General features: G+C 47.9%; 1 protein-coding gene across 1 annotated transcript; it reads left to right on the top strand.

Moving 5' to 3' along the window:
- Window positions 1-975: 975 nt before the first annotated feature.
- Window positions 976-16,521, top strand: GOT2 (glutamic-oxaloacetic transaminase 2). The gene is made up of 10 exons (XM_081108058.1): window positions 976-1,163; window positions 6,377-6,533; window positions 8,529-8,657; window positions 10,580-10,639; window positions 11,141-11,302; window positions 11,528-11,632; window positions 12,808-12,958; window positions 13,428-13,593; window positions 14,599-14,749; window positions 15,321-16,521. Exons 1-10 carry the CDS (start codon window positions 1,075-1,077, stop codon window positions 15,441-15,443), a joined length of 1,293 nt encoding a protein of 430 aa, XP_080964184.1. The 5' UTR covers window positions 976-1,074; the 3' UTR covers window positions 15,444-16,521.
- Window positions 16,522-18,482: the final 1,961 nt, after the last annotated feature.

Below are 18,482 nucleotides of genomic sequence, written 5' to 3'. Positions count from 1 at the left end.
CGTCTAGAATCTCAGACTCGTTCGCTTTTTCCTTTAAATGTAATTCATCCTTGCACACAACACTGTCCTGCTTTGACCAATGCAGGCCAGCCGTTAACAACCACAGTTACTTGTGCTTATTACTAAATCTGGCTCTGTTTTTGAACATAATCGGCTAATCTCACTTATTCCTCCCGGGTGCCCACAGGAGACCTTGCACAACTGCGATGAGGAAACATTCGTGAAAGTGGGGTGGCCCGGCTGGCCTGGCTCAGTGGTTGAGCATCGACCTATGAACCAGGAGGTCACGGTTCGATTCCTGATCAGGGCACACGTTGTTGGAATTATTCAACGGCACATGCCCGGGTTGCTGGCTCCATCCCAACGTGGAACGTGCAGGAGGTAGCCAATCAATTCTCTCATCATTAATGTTTCTATCTCTCTCTCCCTCTCTGAAATCAATAAAAGTATATATATATATATAGGCATATATATATATATATATATATATATATAAAATAGAAAGAAAGTGAGCTGATTTATATTTATATATATATATATAAAATAGAAAGAAAGTGAGCTGATTTATATTTATATATATATATATATATATATGTATATATATATATAAAATAGAAAGAAAGTGAGCTGATTTGCACTTAGGGGAGCATCGGGCTGAAGACTGGGGGTCGGCCACCTTGTCACTGGCTTTATGATGCCAGGCAAACGACTTTACCTACATCAGCCACGTTCCCATCTTTCCAAATGGCATAATAGTTGCCGCCGCTCCCGAGCTGCCCCTCGCGATTAACGGAGTTCCGCGCGCCCAGCGCTGCACCTCGCGACCCGCAGTGTCGTCACGCTTCTCCGGGACCACGTGGCCCGGCGGCGCGGACCTGCCGGCGGGCGGGCGAACCCAGGCCCCGCGCCCGCCCAGCGCCGGCTCCGGCCGCCAGGGTCCGCTGTGGCGCGGCTCGGCCCGGCCGCTCTAGCCCCGCGGGGAAGTCGCTGTCCTTACCTCCCGCAGGAGCCCGCGCCTCCGCGTCTGCGCTGCCCTCGCTCCGTCCTGCAGCTGCCACTGCCCGCCTGCCCACCATGGCCCTGCTGCACTCCTGCCGCGTCCTGTCCGGGGCCGCCGCCGCCTTCCACCCAGGCCTCGCGGGCGTGGCTTCTGCCCGAGCCAGGTAAGCGGGGAAGACGGAGCCGGGGAGACCGGCCTGCCCCCCCGAGCCACGGACCCCGCAGACACACACGCGCGCGCACTTTCTCGGATTGATGGCGGCGCCTCACAGTGACCCTCGGGGTCCTACATCCCGCCCCCTCCCGCCCCTGCCCCTGCCCCCGAGACCGCAGGAGAGCGTGCCAACGCGTTCCCCCGGGTGAGGAAGTGTGGCCCTCCGCGGCACCCGGACTCCCATTCAAGGTGGGGGTCACGAGGCGCAGATTCAGCGCAGGGGCGGGGGGATGGGGGGTTCCAGGGAGAGCCCACGGGCCACGGCGCGGCCGGGCCTCGCGCTCATTGGCTGCGGGGTCCGGGCTGCCTCGCGCCCATTGGCTGCGGCGCCGGCCGGGGGACCGGATGCGCCAACGATGTGCCCTTGACGAGCTACCTGGGGGGCTGCGAGCTCACACGTCGTGGCCTCCCCGCGCCGAGCGGGCTGGCGGCTGGCTGCCGCGTGTGTGCGGGAGAAGGGGGTGCACGGGGAGGAGGTGCCCGGGACCCTGGCTTTGAGAGCCGGCCGGCGATCCTGTCCGCATCCCGTGACCTTGGCGCATAGCATCCTCACCTGCGACCCTTCCCCGCTGCCGTTTGGCCTTTGGATGGAGAAGGGCGGGGGTGTAGCGCACCTCTCTTTGGAAGCCCTTAGGAGATCCAGCCGGAGGGGCGTGGCCGCTCTTTCATTTAGTCGGTATTTCGTCACCGGGAGTTTGAGAGAGCCGGCCGGGCGCTGGGCCAGATATCAATCTGGTGATCAGCCAGGCGCTGGACCAGATATCAATCTGCTGATAGACGCTGCGGGGAAGAAGCCCCCGAGAGCAGTGTCACTCGGGAGATTACATGTGCAGGGCGGGGCAGCCGTAGGTAGACGGTTGTTCCTAGGGGAAAATAATACGCGAATAAATAATAATACAGGAATAAACTGGGTTTCACGCGCTCACCACAGTAAACCTATTTTTGCCCCGTCCTGGACATGACCCCCCACTCGTGTCTGCAGAGGAAAAGTGCAGGGCCTTCAACGCATTGGTCATCGCTTCCTAGTGGAGACCTGAGCCAGGCGACTTAATTCCCTCAAGAAGCCTGTTGGGGGCAGTGCCCTTAAGTACCACCTACTCTGGTTGCAACTAGATATTCACTCCAGCGAGCAAAGCCTTGACCCCTTTCCCATGCCTTGACCTTTTCGTTGGATGTTGGATGATGACGTGAAGCCAGCAGAACAATTTGACCTTCACAAAGCCCCGCACTCTTGGCGGTAGTTTCTCCCAGGCTTTCACACTGTCTGAGCTTCTTGATTTGGTTCCTTCTTGGCTCACTGTCAGGTGTGCTCCTTAAGTCGGCCTACCGACTGGCCCAGAATCAGGGAGCCGTTATCATCATTTATGCAGCAAATTTGGAGCAGAGGGAGGGGTGCCTAAAATTATGGGCACCCCATGTAGTACTGTTAGAATTTTCTCTTGTTTTATGGGTTTGGTTGGGCGTTTTGCGGTTCTATTTATACTATTTAGTGAAAATCCCTATGGGTGTGACCTTTTAGTCATGTTTCAGTTGGGGAGCCTGGCTCATTTTTCTTTTCCGCCTTTCGCCCATTAGGATGTAAATTCCATGAAAGCAGAGACTGGACCAGCCTTGTTCACTGTTCTATCTCAGCACTTAGACTAGTGCCTGCATGTCTTTCAGTTTGAGTATTTTTATTTTAGACAACGATTTGATTTTTTTTAATCAGTGCAATAGAAACAAATATGACATTTTACTATTGCATCTTACATCATCAAAGCCTAAGCATATAGGGGAACTGCGGATGCAAAATGTTTGTGTGTGTGTGTTTTTTGTTTTTTGTGTTTGTTTTTTTAAAATATATTTTTTTATTGATTTTTTTTACAGAGAGGAAGGGAGAGGGATAGAGAGTTAGAAACATCGATCAGCCGCCTCCTGCACACTCCCCACTGGGTATGTGCCCGCAACCAAGGTACATGCCCTTGACTGGAATCGAACCTGGGACCCTTGAGTCCGCAAGCCGACACTCTATCCACTGAGCCAAACTGGCCAGGGCTGTGTGTGTGTGTTTTTTAATAGTTTGTGCCCTGGCCAGGGAGCTCGCTTGGAGTGTTGTCCCAATATGCCAAGGTTGTGGGTTCAGTCCCCAGTCCGGGTGCTTACGGGAGGCAACTGATCCATGTTTCTCTCTCACATTGATGTTTCTCTCTTTCCCTACCCCCTCTCTAAAAATTAATAAGCATGTCCTCAGGTGTGGATTTTTTAAAAAAACACAAAAACTAAAAATTGCTAGGTAGACTCCCAGGGGAACGGCCAGGCTTTAAATTGCAAATGCTTATCGGAATACTTTGTACCTAACATATTTTGGTTGTCTGGTCAGTATTGCTTAATAGCTCAGGCTTTGAGCTTATGTGCAAAGTTCATTGAGAGGGATCACTTTGTAGGCCACTGGTTGTCTGTCTCGACTTCATCCCTAGAGCACTCGTTTTTATCAAGTGCTATGTCTTTAAGAACATCAAAGCTCTGCCCTAACTGGTTTGGCTCAGTGAATAGAGCGTCGGCCTGCGGACTCAAGGGTCCCAGGTTCGATTCCAGTCAAGGGCATGTACCTTGGTTGCGGGCACCTACCCAGTAGGGAATGTGCAGGAGGCAGCTGATTGATGTTTCTCTCTTATCAATGTTGCTGGCTTTCTATCCCGCTCCCTTCCTTTCTGTAAAAAAATCAATAAAATTGCCGAAACCGGTTTGGCTCAGTGGATAGAGCGTCGGCCTGCGGACTGAAAGGTCCCAGGTTCGATTCCGGTCAAGGGCATGTACCTGGGTTGCGGGCACATCCCCAGTGGGAGATGTGCAGGAGGCAGCTGATCGATGTTTCTAACTCTCTATCTCTCTCCCTTCCTCTCTGTGAAAAATCAATAAAATATATTTTTTAAAAAATCAATAAAATATATTTTAAAAAATGAAAATAAAAATAAAAAAATCAAAGTTCTACCCTAGCCAGTTTGGCTCACTGGATAGAGCGTCAGCCTGCGGACTGAAGAGTCCCAGGTTCAATTCCAGTCAAGAGCATGTACCTTGGTTGCGGACACATCCCCAGTAGGGGGTGTGCAGGAGGCAGCTGACCCATGTTTCTCTCTCATCGATGTTTCTCTCTATCCTTCTCCCTTCCTCCCTGTAAAAAATCAATAAAATATATTTTTTTAAAAATCAAAGTTCTTACAATGTGACAGAGAGTCTTTGCCCTTTTATGGAGTGGAATAATGAAGGACATGGAGGACCTGAACATAACTACTGATGTAGGACTGATCAAATTGAGTATCCCTGCTCCTGTATTTAGATTTTTAAGGTTGAATATATTCAAATTGCTTTTAGACTTCTTCCTAAAAGATTCTACTCTCAGTTCTATCCCTGTTTCTGAGAGGATTTCTATGCCAAATAAACGTTTTAAAGAACGTGACAAATCCGTGCCCTTCCCACCATGTAACAAGGGTACGTCTGTCCCGTGGTTAGGGGCAACGGCTCTGTCATCATTGATTGACAATCATGGAGACAGAGCCATCTTTTTAAAAATGAAAATTGCTTACTAGAAGCTCTATCATATGTCCTTGACATTCAGAGTATTCCTTTCACTCATCAGCTGATGACAGTGATATAGACAGGCAGGTGGCTACGTGTTTCCAGGGTCTGAATTGTGGGTAGGAAGCAACAAAAGCTTGCTTTAGGCCCTGTTTAGAAGTTGCTTGGGGATACCTGTTTCTTACTGTTGCTGAGATACTGGAGCAACCAGGACACCTAGAACAAAATGCGAGTGTTTTTGTGTTCTGGCAGTGGGACTGTTGAGGAGGAAGAATGATAATATCTCCCGAGACTCTAGAAAAGACTTTAGTTATTGAAAAGCAGGAAAGACCTGTATTTTATCATAAAGCCTTGTGACCACGTGTGCCTTGAATTCTCTGCATACTTTCCTCACCAGGCTTAGTGGCACAGAGGTTATAAATAAGAGTGTAGTGGGATAAATTAGTAACAGCGATACCAGCTAATATCAAGTACTCACTCTGTACCAGGCTCTGTTCTGTTTTATAGTTAACTAGAGGCCCGGTGCATGAAATTTGTGCACGAGTAGGGTCCCTAGGCCTGGCTGGCGATCAGGACCCATCAGGGCCTTCCTTCCCCCAGCTGCCCGGCCTTCCTTCGTTCCTCGCCACCCCCTGGTGGTCAACGCACATCATAGCGAGCGGTCAAACTCCCGAGGGGACAATTTGCATATTAGCCTTTTATTATATAGGATAACTCCTTTCATTCTTACAAAATCCCTGTGAGATAGGCAGAGTTGTGCCTCATTTTACAGACTGGCTCTAAAAATGAAAGTATATTTATGCCTGGCCAGCATGGCTCAGTGGTTGAGTGTCGACCTATGAACCAGGAGGTCACAGTTCGATTTCCAGTCAGGGCACATGCCCGGGTGTGACCTCGATCCACAGTGAGGGTGTGCAGGAGGCAGCTGATCACTGATTCTCTCTCATTGTCATTGATATTTCTATCTCTTCTCCTACCCCTCTCTGAAATCAATAAAAAATATATTTGGAAAAAAAAAATGCAAGTATATTCATGTCACTCCCCTTACCTGATCACCATACGCCTTGCCCCCTCCCAGAAAAAAAGTAATGATTCCCATATTTTTACTACATTCAAGGTGGGGCCAAGGAAACATTTTAACAAGCTCTTAACAAATATGGGAACAGGATAAAAACCCAAGCCCTTTGGGGTGGGGGAAGTTGTCACACATTATCCTCTTACCCTGGTCCTTGCTGGCTTCTCTCGTTTCATCTTTTACCATTCTCAGCTTCTCACCGCCGAATTACTTGAAATAGTCTTTGCCTGGGAATTCAGGTCAGGTCTGGACTGCATTGAAAGCCTACGCATGCATCTTGTCCTCCCCAGGATGATTCAGGGAGGCGGCCCCTTCCGCTCCTTACAGGATTTGTATTGAAATTATTGGTCTTCCCCGCCCTTCTGCGAGGTGCTCTGAGGTCTTATGCGTTATTGAACTATGGTGCCTGTGGCTTTACCGTGTGCACAGTAAACATGCAACCATTCATTGAAGTGGATTCGTGGCAGATCCAAGATGTCTCTGGCCATGGGAATCTTGCTTCTGTAACTGATGTCTTGTCTTTCCCATTTCAGCTCCTGGTGGGCCCATGTGGAGATGGGGCCCCCAGATCCCATCCTGGGAGTCACAGAAGCCTTTAAAAGAGACACCAACAGCAAAAAGATGAACCTGGGAGTCGGTGCCTACCGGGATGATAATGGAAAGCCTTACGTGCTCCCTAGTATCCGGAAGGTGAGCGTGCCATCCATCTCCTGCCTGGTTGGGATAAGTACACTGATGGGAGCTCCCAGGGAGCGGCAGAAAGACCGCTGGACGGGGAGCCAGGAGACCCAGGCTCAGGTTCTGGTACTAACTGTTCCCATTAGGTTGTCTGAGCTGCAGTCCCCTTGGCTATAAGAGAGAGCCATTGGAAGTGCCATGGTCTTTCCTAAGGTTGCATTTCTGTGATTGTCTCTGAAAGAGCCATAATGTCATATGTAATTCTGAGAGTGCACAAAAGGACCAAGAATTTCAGTGCTGTCTCACGCATAGAATTAGGCCTTTGTGGATGGGCATTACTCTTATTTTCCATTTCTCTCATTTTAATTGCCTTAATAAAGCCCACCTTCTCACACAGACATACTCTGTCCTTTTTTCCTATTGAACTGTAGAATAATTTTCTTTATTTTTGTTGCATATTTATTAGTAGTCTTACTATTGGTTATTATAGTTATAATTTAACTAATCCTCTAGGAACAATTCTTTTTTTAAAATATATTTTATTGATTTTTTACAGAGAGGAAGGGAGAGGGATAGAAAGTTAGAAACATCGATGAGAGAGAAACATCAATCAGCTTCCTCCTGCACACCCCCTACTGGGAATGTGCCCGCAACCAAGGTACATGCCCTTGACTGGAATCGAAACTGGGACCCTTCAGTCTGCAGGCCGATGCTCTATCCACTGAGCCAAACCAGTTAGGGCGGAACAATTCTTTTTTAAGAAAGTATGTCTTCCTTTGCATCTGTCCCTCCTCCATTGAAATATGAATGTGCTGCTTTGCCACTTCCAAAGTGGATGGTGATGTGTCTGTCATTCCTCCGTACTGCAGAGCTAGGCACCATGAGTGGCAGTTCAGGATACTCTGAGGTAAGAGTATTCTCTCATCACCCGAACTGTTACTCCCTCATGAGCCACTGCGGTAATAGAGCGGGGGCTGAATGAACCACTGAAGAAAAATTTCTGAGTACATAGGAGTGCATCTTAGGTATCATCTCTACAAGTCTCTTAGTAGCAAAAAGGACTCAAGAAGCAGGGTGTGGTTTTGGTCTCAAATCAGTTTAGAATACCCAGCAAATGTAGCTGTTGTAAGCTGGAACCCCACCACACACTTGTGTACATTAGCTCATCGGCTCTTCACCTCAACCATATGAGGTGTAGGAACAGCTGTTCCCTCATTCAACAGATGAGGAAACGGGCTCAGAAAGATTAATAATTTGCCCAGGTCAACACAGCTAGTAAGTTCTTAGACTGGCATATATCTTGAAATACTTCCTTTTTATGTATTTTCTTTGATTTTTATTATCTTACTAGAGGCCCGGTACACGAAATTCGTGCACTTAGGAGGGGAGGTCCCTCAGAGGCAGGAGAAGCTCCCACCACTGCCTCTGCGCTCGCCAGCCGTGAGCCCGGCTTCTGCACTGACCAGGAGGCAGCTCCTGTGTTGAGCGTCTGCCCCCTGGTGGTCAGTGTGTGTCATAGAGATCAGTCATTCTGCCGTTCAGTCAATTTGCATATTAGCCTTTTATTACATAGAATATCTGTTTTAAGTGTTGCTCTTAAATCTTGTTACGGTGCATTCCAAGAATACCATTTTAGGTTAAATGGTAACCAAGAGACACTATATACCCATCCACATAAAACTGACCTTTAAAATTAATTTGAATATTTCTGTTCTGCAATACAACATATAAAGTATTCTACTTATCCTTCTTCTGGGACAATATCTCCAAATAAAAAAAATAAAGCTTTACCTCCAAAATTTAAGTAGAAAACATTTAATACAGGCTGGGGCAACAGTTAGGTTTACAGTTATGAGTACACGAAACAGTTCATTCTTGTATTATTATTTATTAATTATTGTACTATTTTCTATATGAACAAACCATAAACCAACTTTTGCCCCACCTGTCTTAATCAAGATAATTCCAGGTGAAAAGAGCTAAACAGATGGTTTTTCTCTTGTCTAGGCAGAGGCCCAGATTGCTGCAAAAAACCTGGACAAGGAATACCTGCCCATCGGGGGACTGGCCGAGTTCTGTAAGGCGTCTGCAGAGCTGGCCCTGGGCGAGAACAGCGAAGTGCTGAAAAGCGGCCGGGTAAGAGAGCAGACTCCAGTGTCATACAGGGTCTGTCGTTAAATGTAATAATTCAGATACATTTGAGATAATTCAAACAATTTAAATCAAATAATTAAGAAACATCACTTTGTGCTTGGTGATGGTTTTGAGGTGGCCACGCTTTTGCTAATATCTCTGCTTTAGCTAATAAATTGGCCCTACTTAAATAAAAGATTTCCTATAACACCAGTTCCAAAAAATATGGTAGTGACTTGATAGATTTGACACTGCTTTTCTGTTAGTTTCCATGTGCTTATGTTCATTTTACATTAAATACGCTTTAGAAACTCCAAACTGTGCCTAGTTTCAGGCCTATACTTTTAGCCCCCACCCTCATGCCCTAAGCTTCCAGCTTAGATGGAGGAAGCAAGCAGGAAACAAGCCACAGGTAGACTCTGGCAGCTGGGACCAGCCGGGCACTCTGCTGGTCCTTCACAGCCCCGCTCCCTTCCTGCTGCCTCCCTCCTCTCTGAGGTCCAGGGAGCGTCACTGCAGCCATGATGGGGAGCACAAGTGTCCCTTAGTTACCTCCTTCCGGCTCCCTGAGGGGCCCCTTGTGGAAGAGAGGTGGCCCTGAAGGTCACTGCACGTAAGCTTTTTGCACACAGATTCCCGTATGCACCGTGGCGTACATGCAGGCCCACACTTGTAGTAGAGACTAGCATCAAGCATTCGGGCCACCAAACAGCTCACCTGACCCAACGGCTCATGTGCCTTATAGTTTACTTTCTTTTGAAACATATATGTTTCTCTAATGGATACATTTGTATGTTTAAATTTTTTTTTCTGTTTAAGTCTGGGGAAAACACACAAAGTAGCAAAACTAAGCCAACACTTCTCCCCTCCGCACCCCTCCAAGGACAGAGTAAATACATTTTATTGACAAGACTGGTCTAAGTCCACAGGTTAGTTCATTGACTCAGAGTAAAATGTATAACCTTGACCCAGTGGGCATGGAGCAATGACCATAAGTCATGGGCAGAATATGGTTTGACTAATATTTATACAGTCAACCACCTGTTAACCCCTCGTGAAAACTTGTGGAGTTTTTTGGGGGTTTTTTTTTTCTGTAACTTTTGCTTGGTCTGTGTACCTCTAGTCAATTGTTACCTAAGTATGTGACTGGCCTATCTAAAAATAACATCAGTTTGCCTTTTACAAATTGCTGTGCCTTTGTGAATCATTGGTATCATATCTACAGTCAGGTGTTTATTTTTATCACACCAAGGTTTGCAGAGACTACGTTTGGCTAGGAAAGAGTTTGTTGGTTGGGTTCCTCCCATTAATGCAGTGCCCGCCAGTCCGGAAAACAGGTTGGTGTTTTGTAGAGCCTTGCTTCTATGGTGCCTTAAAAAAAAAACACTGTGGTTTCCTACTCATCTCCTACATGGACTGGTGTGAAGAAACAGATCTACTCAGGCATCTGTCCAAATGATTAACATTTCAGATTCTGAAAACTCATAAAAGGAGCCTCTTGGACAACCTTTGATATGCAGTAATGTTAGTCTGAGGTACTTTTCAAGGACCTTTGATGTTCAGGGTCACTCCATTTTGTATAATTCTACAATAATGTTTAAATGTGGTAATTGTTCTTAGTGTCTTTTTCCCCCCCACTGGGGAGGTGGGGATTTTGTGTCTGAAAGTCTCACGTAACACGGGATGGTGCTACTAACAGGCTGTAAGGAATTAGCTTCTGCATCAGCAGGGCTGTTGGAAACGGAAGAGACGCCCTGTGGGGACCCATGAGGAGAGTCCAGTCAGTCTGTGGCTGAGCAAATGGGGAGATGAAGCAGTGCCGTTCTCTCACTTCCTGGTGCTCATTTGGGGGTGTCCCAGCCTCTGTGCCTCTCTCTGCTGAGCTCAGGGAGTGGTGCCTCACTGGCCTCGTGTCTCTCCCGCAGTACGTCACCGTGCAGACCATCTCTGGAACCGGGGCCCTAAGGATCGGAGCCAGCTTTCTGGTGAGTCTGGAAATTTCGTCAGCAAAAAGCTGTAGGATGACGGGGTTTCTACACCACGTGTGTTTCCTGTCTCCACAACCTTGGAAGACTTCTCATTTCCTGATAAATGAACTTGGGGGTTAATAATTAAAGTACTTAGAAGAAATCACAGACATTATAATTATAGTAAGACTATATAATAATAATGAATATAATTTATTGAGCACATCCTGTTACTAGGAGCTTTTATATTTTAACTCATTTGATCTTTCTGAAGGAGGTTCAGTTAACACCATTTTACAGATGAAGAAAGTGAGGCCCCAGTAGGTGCTTGGCCACACGGCCGTGTAACTGTCAGAGCCTGGGTTTCCCCCGGGCAGTCTCGCTGCTTAGTCAGTACTGGCTCTCCCTCAGGGAGAGGAGCTGTGTTTCAGGAGAGAAAAACGTCTTTTCCGTAAAATAGATCAACTTTTTCACCTCCCCGTTCATCCGTTTTTCATTCCCTTTCATCCCATCTCTCAGCAAAGATTTTTCAAGTTCAGCCGAGATGTGTTTCTGCCCAAACCGACCTGGGGGAATCACACGCCCATCTTCAGGGACGCTGGCATGCAGCTGCAGGGCTACCGCTACTATGACCCCAAGACGTGCGGCTTTGACTTCACGGGCGCCATGGAGGACATATCCGTAAGTGTGGCTCTGGGGGGGGGGGGATCAGGAGTAAACCTCCTTGTGGAGACTTGAGGTCACCCAGCGTGGTCTCAACACCTGACGTAAAATACGGAGGATGAGCCAGCTCCAGACCTTGGGTTCTTTTTGTTATTTACCAAGTAACAGTGGCCCTGTGGCATTTCGGGAGAATTGTCTCCTTGTCAAGCTGCACAGCGATCTCACGGTGGTTTGTCTTTTCAGAAAATGCCACAGCAGAGTGTCCTCCTCCTGCACGCCTGTGCCCACAACCCCACGGGCGTGGACCCTCGCCCCGAGCAGTGGAAGGAGATAGCCTCCGTGGTGAAGGTGAGGGCCGAGCTGCCTGGTGACAGTTCTGTGCGGTAACTAGCCTTCGGCGCTTCACTGGCTACAGCTGAACAGACAACTACCTGGAGCCCATGTGAAATTTCCACACTTTTTTAAAAGAATGTGTTTGTTTATTTCAGAGAGGAAGGACAAGGGAGGGAGAGAGAAATATCAGTAATGAGAGAGAATCATTGATTGGCTGCCTCTTACACCATCCTGCTGGGGATGGAGCCCGCAACCCAGGCATATGCCCTGACCGAGAATCGAACCGTGACCTCCTGGTTCAGGGGTCAACCCTCAACCATTGAGCTCCACCGGCCAGGTCCACACATTTATTAACAGCCAGGAAAGGGCTCCGCATTTGCGAGATTAACAATTCTGTACTTGATGCTACCTGAGCAGGTGGAGATAATTTCTGTTCCTCAGCCGGGTCTAGGAAATTCTGATAAGACTTTGTCGATGCCTGGCCTGTATCGTAGGCATCCACTGGCCCCACATGTCTGCTGGTGGGGTCTCCAGCTGTCCTGGTCAGTGGTAAAACTTGTTCATCCTTTTCCACTTTTCCATGTCCCCTCCTATCCTTGCCACTCCCCTCAGCATTGCCATTGTCACTCATGGGGTCAGAATTCCTAGGGAGGAAGATACTCCTGTCGCCTGCATCCCCATTGTCACTCCTTTTGGTTCCCCTTCCTTTACATTCTGTCAGACCTCAGCTGCAAACAGAATGAGAGAGAGAAGCAGCATTCGGAGAGCACTTTCAGGATGAGATGGCTCTGACGTGGTCAGCCCCTGAGCCCCGGGTATAAGATGAGTCTGCCAGGGTGACGTTAGCTCCAAAAAGGCTGGTGCTGATCCTGTGCTGCCTAAACTGAAATAATTACCCAACCACTCAGGGCCTAAAACGAGCTTCCCATTTGAGTAAGCAGCTGCCTGGGGAGATGGAGATTAAGATTCTCCTTTCTTAGTGTCTTCTTGAGGGACCATACCAACCGGAGTAAAGAAACGTACATTGATATCTGAACTCTTAGGAAACGGAAATGTTGTCAGGCTGCCTGGGGAGGAGACTGTGTTGATTCTGTCTCTGTGAGGCAGGCCTGGGCCCGGTAAACACAGTGACCCTCTGGGCATCTTGAGAGGGGCTGCCTGGAGTTTACCTTCTTCTCTTTTCCTTCCAGAAAAACAACCTCTTTGCGTTCTTCGACATGGCCTACCAAGGCTTTGCCAGCGGCGATGGCAACAAGGATGCCTGGGCTGTGCGCCACTTCATCGAGCAGGGCATTAATGTCTGCCTCTGCCAGTCCTATGCCAAGAACATGGGCTTATACGGTAAAGTGAAGGACCCAGTGCGCGTGTGTTCTGATGACATTGAGGAATGCTGGGAGGGGTGCCACACAGGTATGGGGTTGCGTGTGTGGGGTTGCGGGTGTGGGTGTGGGTGTTGTCCCTGTCCCTCCTTCCCCAGAGAGGAAAGACAGGTAAAATGGATTGTACTGATCTTAGCCACATCTTCTTTAGTGTCCTTGAATTTTCCCAGCAAAGAGAACTGATGACTGCTTCTCTAAAAAGTGACTATTCTATGAGCCACAAAGATGGACACAAGAGAAGGAGACCTTTAAACACTCTTGAGTATTCACCTTTCTGTTGTACCCAGATTGACCATCCTGGTTGCTAAAAACTTTTTACTTATAAGAGTTATTTTTGTGGTGTTTCTATTGGAAACAGCTAATGTGTAGCACATTTAATCATGATTTGCTTTAGATAGAACTAGATGACAAGATCCATTCTGTCTTTTCAGGTGAGCGTGTGGGAGCCTTCACTGTGGTCTGCAAAGATGCCGATGAGGCCAAAAAGGTGGAGTCACAGTTGAAGATCTTGATTCGCCCCATGTATTCCAACCCTCCTGTGAACGGGGCCCGCATCGCCTCCACCGTTCTGAACAGCCCCGATCTGCGAAAGCAGTGGTAAAGACACGTCGCCGCCCCAGCCACCCCCTCCCCCCCCAAGTCTTCAAAGCTTGTTCATAATCAGCCACTAGCGACGCCCAGCATCACACAGCTACCGCATGTGGAAGGGGGCAGGGAGAGAAGAGTGCCTTTTGTTAGCACTTTCCAATAGATACATTGGTCTTTCCCTCAGAGAGACGAACATAATGCAAAGATGGTGTTTCCTTTTAGTCCATCATCTCCAGGTTAAGTAAATTCAAGTTCATATTGAAGTACCTTACAGAGGAAAACTTCCTGAAGAAAATCATAGTTTTGTTTTTATTTTAATACCATCTGAATACCTTGGCACCTGAGCTCTAAGGTAGTGTTACTCAGTATTTGTTTGTTTTTTTATTATTTTTGTTACTGATTTCAGAGAGGAAGAGAGAGAGAGAGAGAGAGAGAGAGAGAGAGAGAGAGAGAAACATCACTGATGAGAGAGAATCATCCATCACATGCCCCCCATTGGTCAAGCCCACAACCCGGGTATGTGCCCTGACCAGGAATCTAACCATGACCTCCTGGTTCATAGGTCAACGCTCAACCACTGAGCCACACCAGCTGGGTATAAAACAGAATGCTATAAAATAGTTTTTTCTTCCTGGACCAGCATATGACTCAGTCAGGGACACACACACTAGGGCAGTGATGGCGAACCTATGACACACGTGTCAGAGGTGACACGCGAACTCATTTTTTTGGTTGATTTTTCTTTGTTAAATGGCATTTAGATATATAAAATGAATATCAAAAATATAAATCTTTGTTTTACTATGGTTGCAGATATCAAAAAATGTCTATATGTGACACGGCACCAGAGTTAAATTAGGGTTTTTCAAAACGCTGACACGCGGAGCTCAAAAGGTTCGCCGTCACTGCACTAGGGTCCTCTAGGGAGTACTCAAGGAAGGGGAAAATGCTGTGAGCTGTGGCGTATGTAACGGGACTTGGCCAGAATGGAGCTGCATCCCAGGCTTTTTACAGGTTGCAGGAAGTGAAAGGCATGGCCGACCGCATCATTAGCATGCGGACCCAGCTGGTCTCCAACCTCAAGAAGGAGGGCTCCTCCCACAACTGGCAGCACATCACCGACCAGATTGGCATGTTTTGTTTCACAGGACTGAAGCCCGAGCAGGTGAGTGGACTCTCGGTAGCAGACCAGTTACTCAGTCCTAGGGCACCTTCCTGTTCAGGATTACCCCGAAAACAGTCATTTTGGAGGCTTTTAGGGAAATGAAGTATGTATGTAGCATTCATTCTGCTTGGTTTTTTATTAGCCATTTACCTATCTGCATCCTCCGGGAGGTGCAAACTTCCAAAAAACAGGACTTGTCTTCATCGTTTTTTATAAAGCAGATAACCACTGCTTCTCTAAGAGAGACCAGAACAAGCAGGGACCTGAAAATTAGAAAGAGAAACAGCTGATCCACAGCTGGATCCTGCATCTGTTTTTCCTGCAAATGCTGACTCTTAACATTTTTTTCACCCGTTCCTCCTCAGAATTCATCACCCTACTTTAAAGTAGCTTTTCTTCTTTCACTCTATTAAGCTAACACACCAAATTCTGGGACTAGGGTTTAATTGAAAAAAACACAGAGCCTCTGTTATTTTTCTATCTTAACACGTGGCTCTTGTGCCAGGCCAGGGCTGGGGACACACACACACTCGCGTGAGCTGGACATGCCCAAGCATTCTTCTCTCTGCAGGTGGAGCGGCTGACCAAGGAGTTCTCGGTCTACATGACAAAGGACGGCCGCATCTCCGTGGCAGGGGTCACCTCCGGCAACGTGGGCTACCTTGCCCATGCCATTCACCAGGTCACCAAGTAATGTCCGTGATGAGAGGAAACAGAGACAACCCCCCTGCCGACCTCCGCTGCTGTGGGCTGCACACGGAGGGAGAGGGAGGGTGGGTGGTGGTGGGCGGATCACTTCTTTCAACCACAGGACTTCAAACTCAGCGATGGAATGGTTTCTCGGCAAAGGACTTGTAGGGAACTAGGCAGAGGCATCTGTGGCTGGTGCGTGGAACTTTGTGGCTCTAAACCAAAATCTCCCTCACCTGTGTACCTCCAGCTTTTCCGAAAGAGTTTACATGTACAAGAACGTCATAGCCAAAAACCTGTCAATCGCACCATTGCAATATTCCAGAAGCTTTAACCGAAGCACCGGATGGTGTCGATGCCACGTATTCGAGCCTCTGTGAGAAGACCTGGCTCCAGCAATCATGGTCAGCCTCACAGTTGTGCTCCCGGATTGAGCAGCCTCACCAACAGACCACATTGCAGAAACCGAGCATCGTGAAAGCTAGCGCGTTGGCTGCCACTGCGACCAGGAACAGGAAAAGATGCTGTTTCTGGTCTTACTTAAGAAAAAGCAAGAAGGCTCTGCTTCTGGTACTTATTTGTGGGCATTTCAATGTTCCCTTCTCTTCTATCAGCGCTGCTCTTCTCCATAGACACAAAGATCTATAACCAGCCTAGATTTTCACCCTCTTCTGCTTGATTGACCATCAACCCCACCCTGTAGCACTTACTCATCTGAAGAATGAAGATAATTTACTGCTCACCTCACCTTTCTCAACAAAGAATAGCGGAGAATGGATAACAGATTATTGCAGCGTCCTCCTCAGTGATTGCTTGTCTCCCGCCGGGATGTCGCCTCTGCCCAGGTGGACCTCGTGCCCTAGTGCAGTGTTGTGCAGCCACTCGTCTCCTGTCCCAGGTCAGGTGATGTGGGGTTGAGCCAGGCAGGAGGATATTCAGGTTTTGGTTTTAACCTTCGTGTGCTTCCAGCTGGGCTCGGGCTCCATTCACCCTTTAGAAAGATCACCACCACCTACTCTAATCGTGTAGACTTACTGCAGCCTGGTTTCTCTGTTACAATAAAGTTACTGCGACCCAACCACTGTCGACTATGTTATATTTTCTCTTTAATGGGAGAAAAGGGCAGGAGTGGGTGTATATCCCGGAACCCTGAAGTCATGTCCAGCTGACCATGAGCCAATGGGTGTGTGAGCTGTTCTGAATGTAAACTAAAGCCACATCCTTGTCTTGCTCTCACTCAGCTTGTCTAGTCCAAAGATGTTGAAAATGTAGATATGATCCATTGGACTATGGGGGACAAGTGGAGTACCTCAAAGGATCTGTGGGTGTCAGCAGGGAGCAGAGGAGATGGAGGGGAGGTGGCAGCTTCAGATGGCTCTGGGAGTGAGGTAGGTAATCTAAACAATGAAGGTAAAGTTAAGAGTGATGCCACCTGGATGTAAGCTGACCACTGGGGACAGACCCTCATCCCCAGTAATGAGAAATAGGGAAGTGAGAGGTGCTACGAGAATGAAAGTCTAGGATGGCACGTCTTCAATTTTTCAAATAACACAAATCCTGTTTTTATTTTATATATGTTTTTATTGAATTCAGAGAGAAAGGAAGGGAGAGGGAAACATCCATGTGAAAGAAACATCGATGAGCTGTCTCCCATATGGAGACCGAAACCCCAACCTGGGTACGTGCCGCGACTGGGAACTGGACCAGTGACCTTTTGGTGCAGGGAATTGAACCTGAAACATGGACCCCAACCAGGAATTGAACCATGACCTCCTGGTTCATAGGTCAACACTCAACCATTGAGCCATACCAACTGGACCACAATCCTATTTTTCTGGAACATCTTAAAAGTTGGCAACTGATTCAACTTTTTAAAAATATATTTTTAATGATTTCAGAGAGGAAAGGGGAGGGAGAAAGAGAAACATCAATGATGAGATAGATTGGCTGCCTCCTGCACTCCCCCATACTGGAGCTCGAGCCTGCAACCCGGGCATGTGCCCCAACCGGGAATTGAACCGTGGCCTCCTAGTTCATAGGTCGACAACCACTGAGTTACGCTGGCCTGGCCTGATTCAATTTTTTTAATGATTTACAGGCAAGATGCAGACAATAGGTCACCAGTTTGCAACCTCTACCTTAAAGTCATCTACTCTTTAGCAGACGTGGAGCAATGGCGCCTGCTTGGCATCAAGGTTACGCTGTCCCCTTCTGCTTAGTGCTAGGAGCCATGCAAGGTGGGCCAGGCCCATCCACAGTGCATGGATAGTCCCTGGGAGTGGGCAGCGGGCTTAGCTTGCTCTTTTCCTCTTGTTGCTCACTCCCCGAGGGGCACAGGACACAGCAGGCTTCCTCCTGACCCCGGCTCTTCTGTGTCCCTGTTGGGAACGGATGCACCCAGGTGGTAAATGGATAAGTAAGTGAGCTTATCTGGAATGGGCTTTCCCTGATGTCTTTGGTAAGCTATCTTAAAAGGAAAACAGCATGTTCTTCTGCTGCTCCGTTCAGGAACTGACTGCCCAGGTTAGCAGAAGCAGCTTTAAGTCTCCCTGATGGAACCACATGGTTGAAAGTTGGCCACCAAGACAGCAGGAAAGGGAACCTGACCACCCTGCTGACCTCGTTATTTTTAACCACAGGTATTGCCAGCTCACCCTGGACTAAGGCCCTTTCCTCACCAAACAGTCACGTGGGGTGTGTTTTTCTCAGCAGTTCAGACTGTTTGCCTTCAACCCTATCCTAGTTTTCTAGTCTGGGTCGAATATGTTCATGTTCACTCAATGGAGGAAGTAGTTTGCTCAGAATAGCCCCTGTTTTTTTGTTTGTTTGTTTTTCTTTTTAAAATATATTTTTATTGATTTCAGAGAAGAAGGGAGAGGGAGAGAGAGATGGAAACATCAATGATGAGAGAGAATCATTGATCAGCTGCCTCCGGCATGCCCCCCACTGGGGATTGAGCCCACAACCTGGGCATATGCCCTGATCAGGAATTGAACCGTGACCTCCTGGTTCATAGGTTGACACTCAACCACTGAGCCTCACT

The sequence above is a fragment of the Myotis nattereri genome, assembly GCF_964212035.1.
Source record: "Myotis nattereri genome assembly, chromosome: 15".
Lineage (NCBI taxonomy): Eukaryota > Metazoa > Chordata > Mammalia > Chiroptera > Vespertilionidae > Myotis > Myotis nattereri.
This window is presented reverse-complemented; position numbering and strand designations above follow the sequence as displayed.

Excerpts from the sequence above, each read along its gene's own strand:
- GOT2 (XM_081108058.1), top strand. The coding sequence starts at position 1,075 with ATGGCCCTGCTGCACTCCTGCCGCGTCCTGTCCGGGGCCGCCGCCGCC. Across the intron at positions 11,633-12,807 it reads AGATAGCCTCCGTGGTGAAG|AAAAACAACCTCTTTGCGTT; the intron begins GTGAGGGCCGAG and ends TTTTCCTTCCAG. Across the intron at positions 14,750-15,320 it reads CAGGACTGAAGCCCGAGCAG|GTGGAGCGGCTGACCAAGGA; the intron begins GTGAGTGGACTC and ends TTCTCTCTGCAG.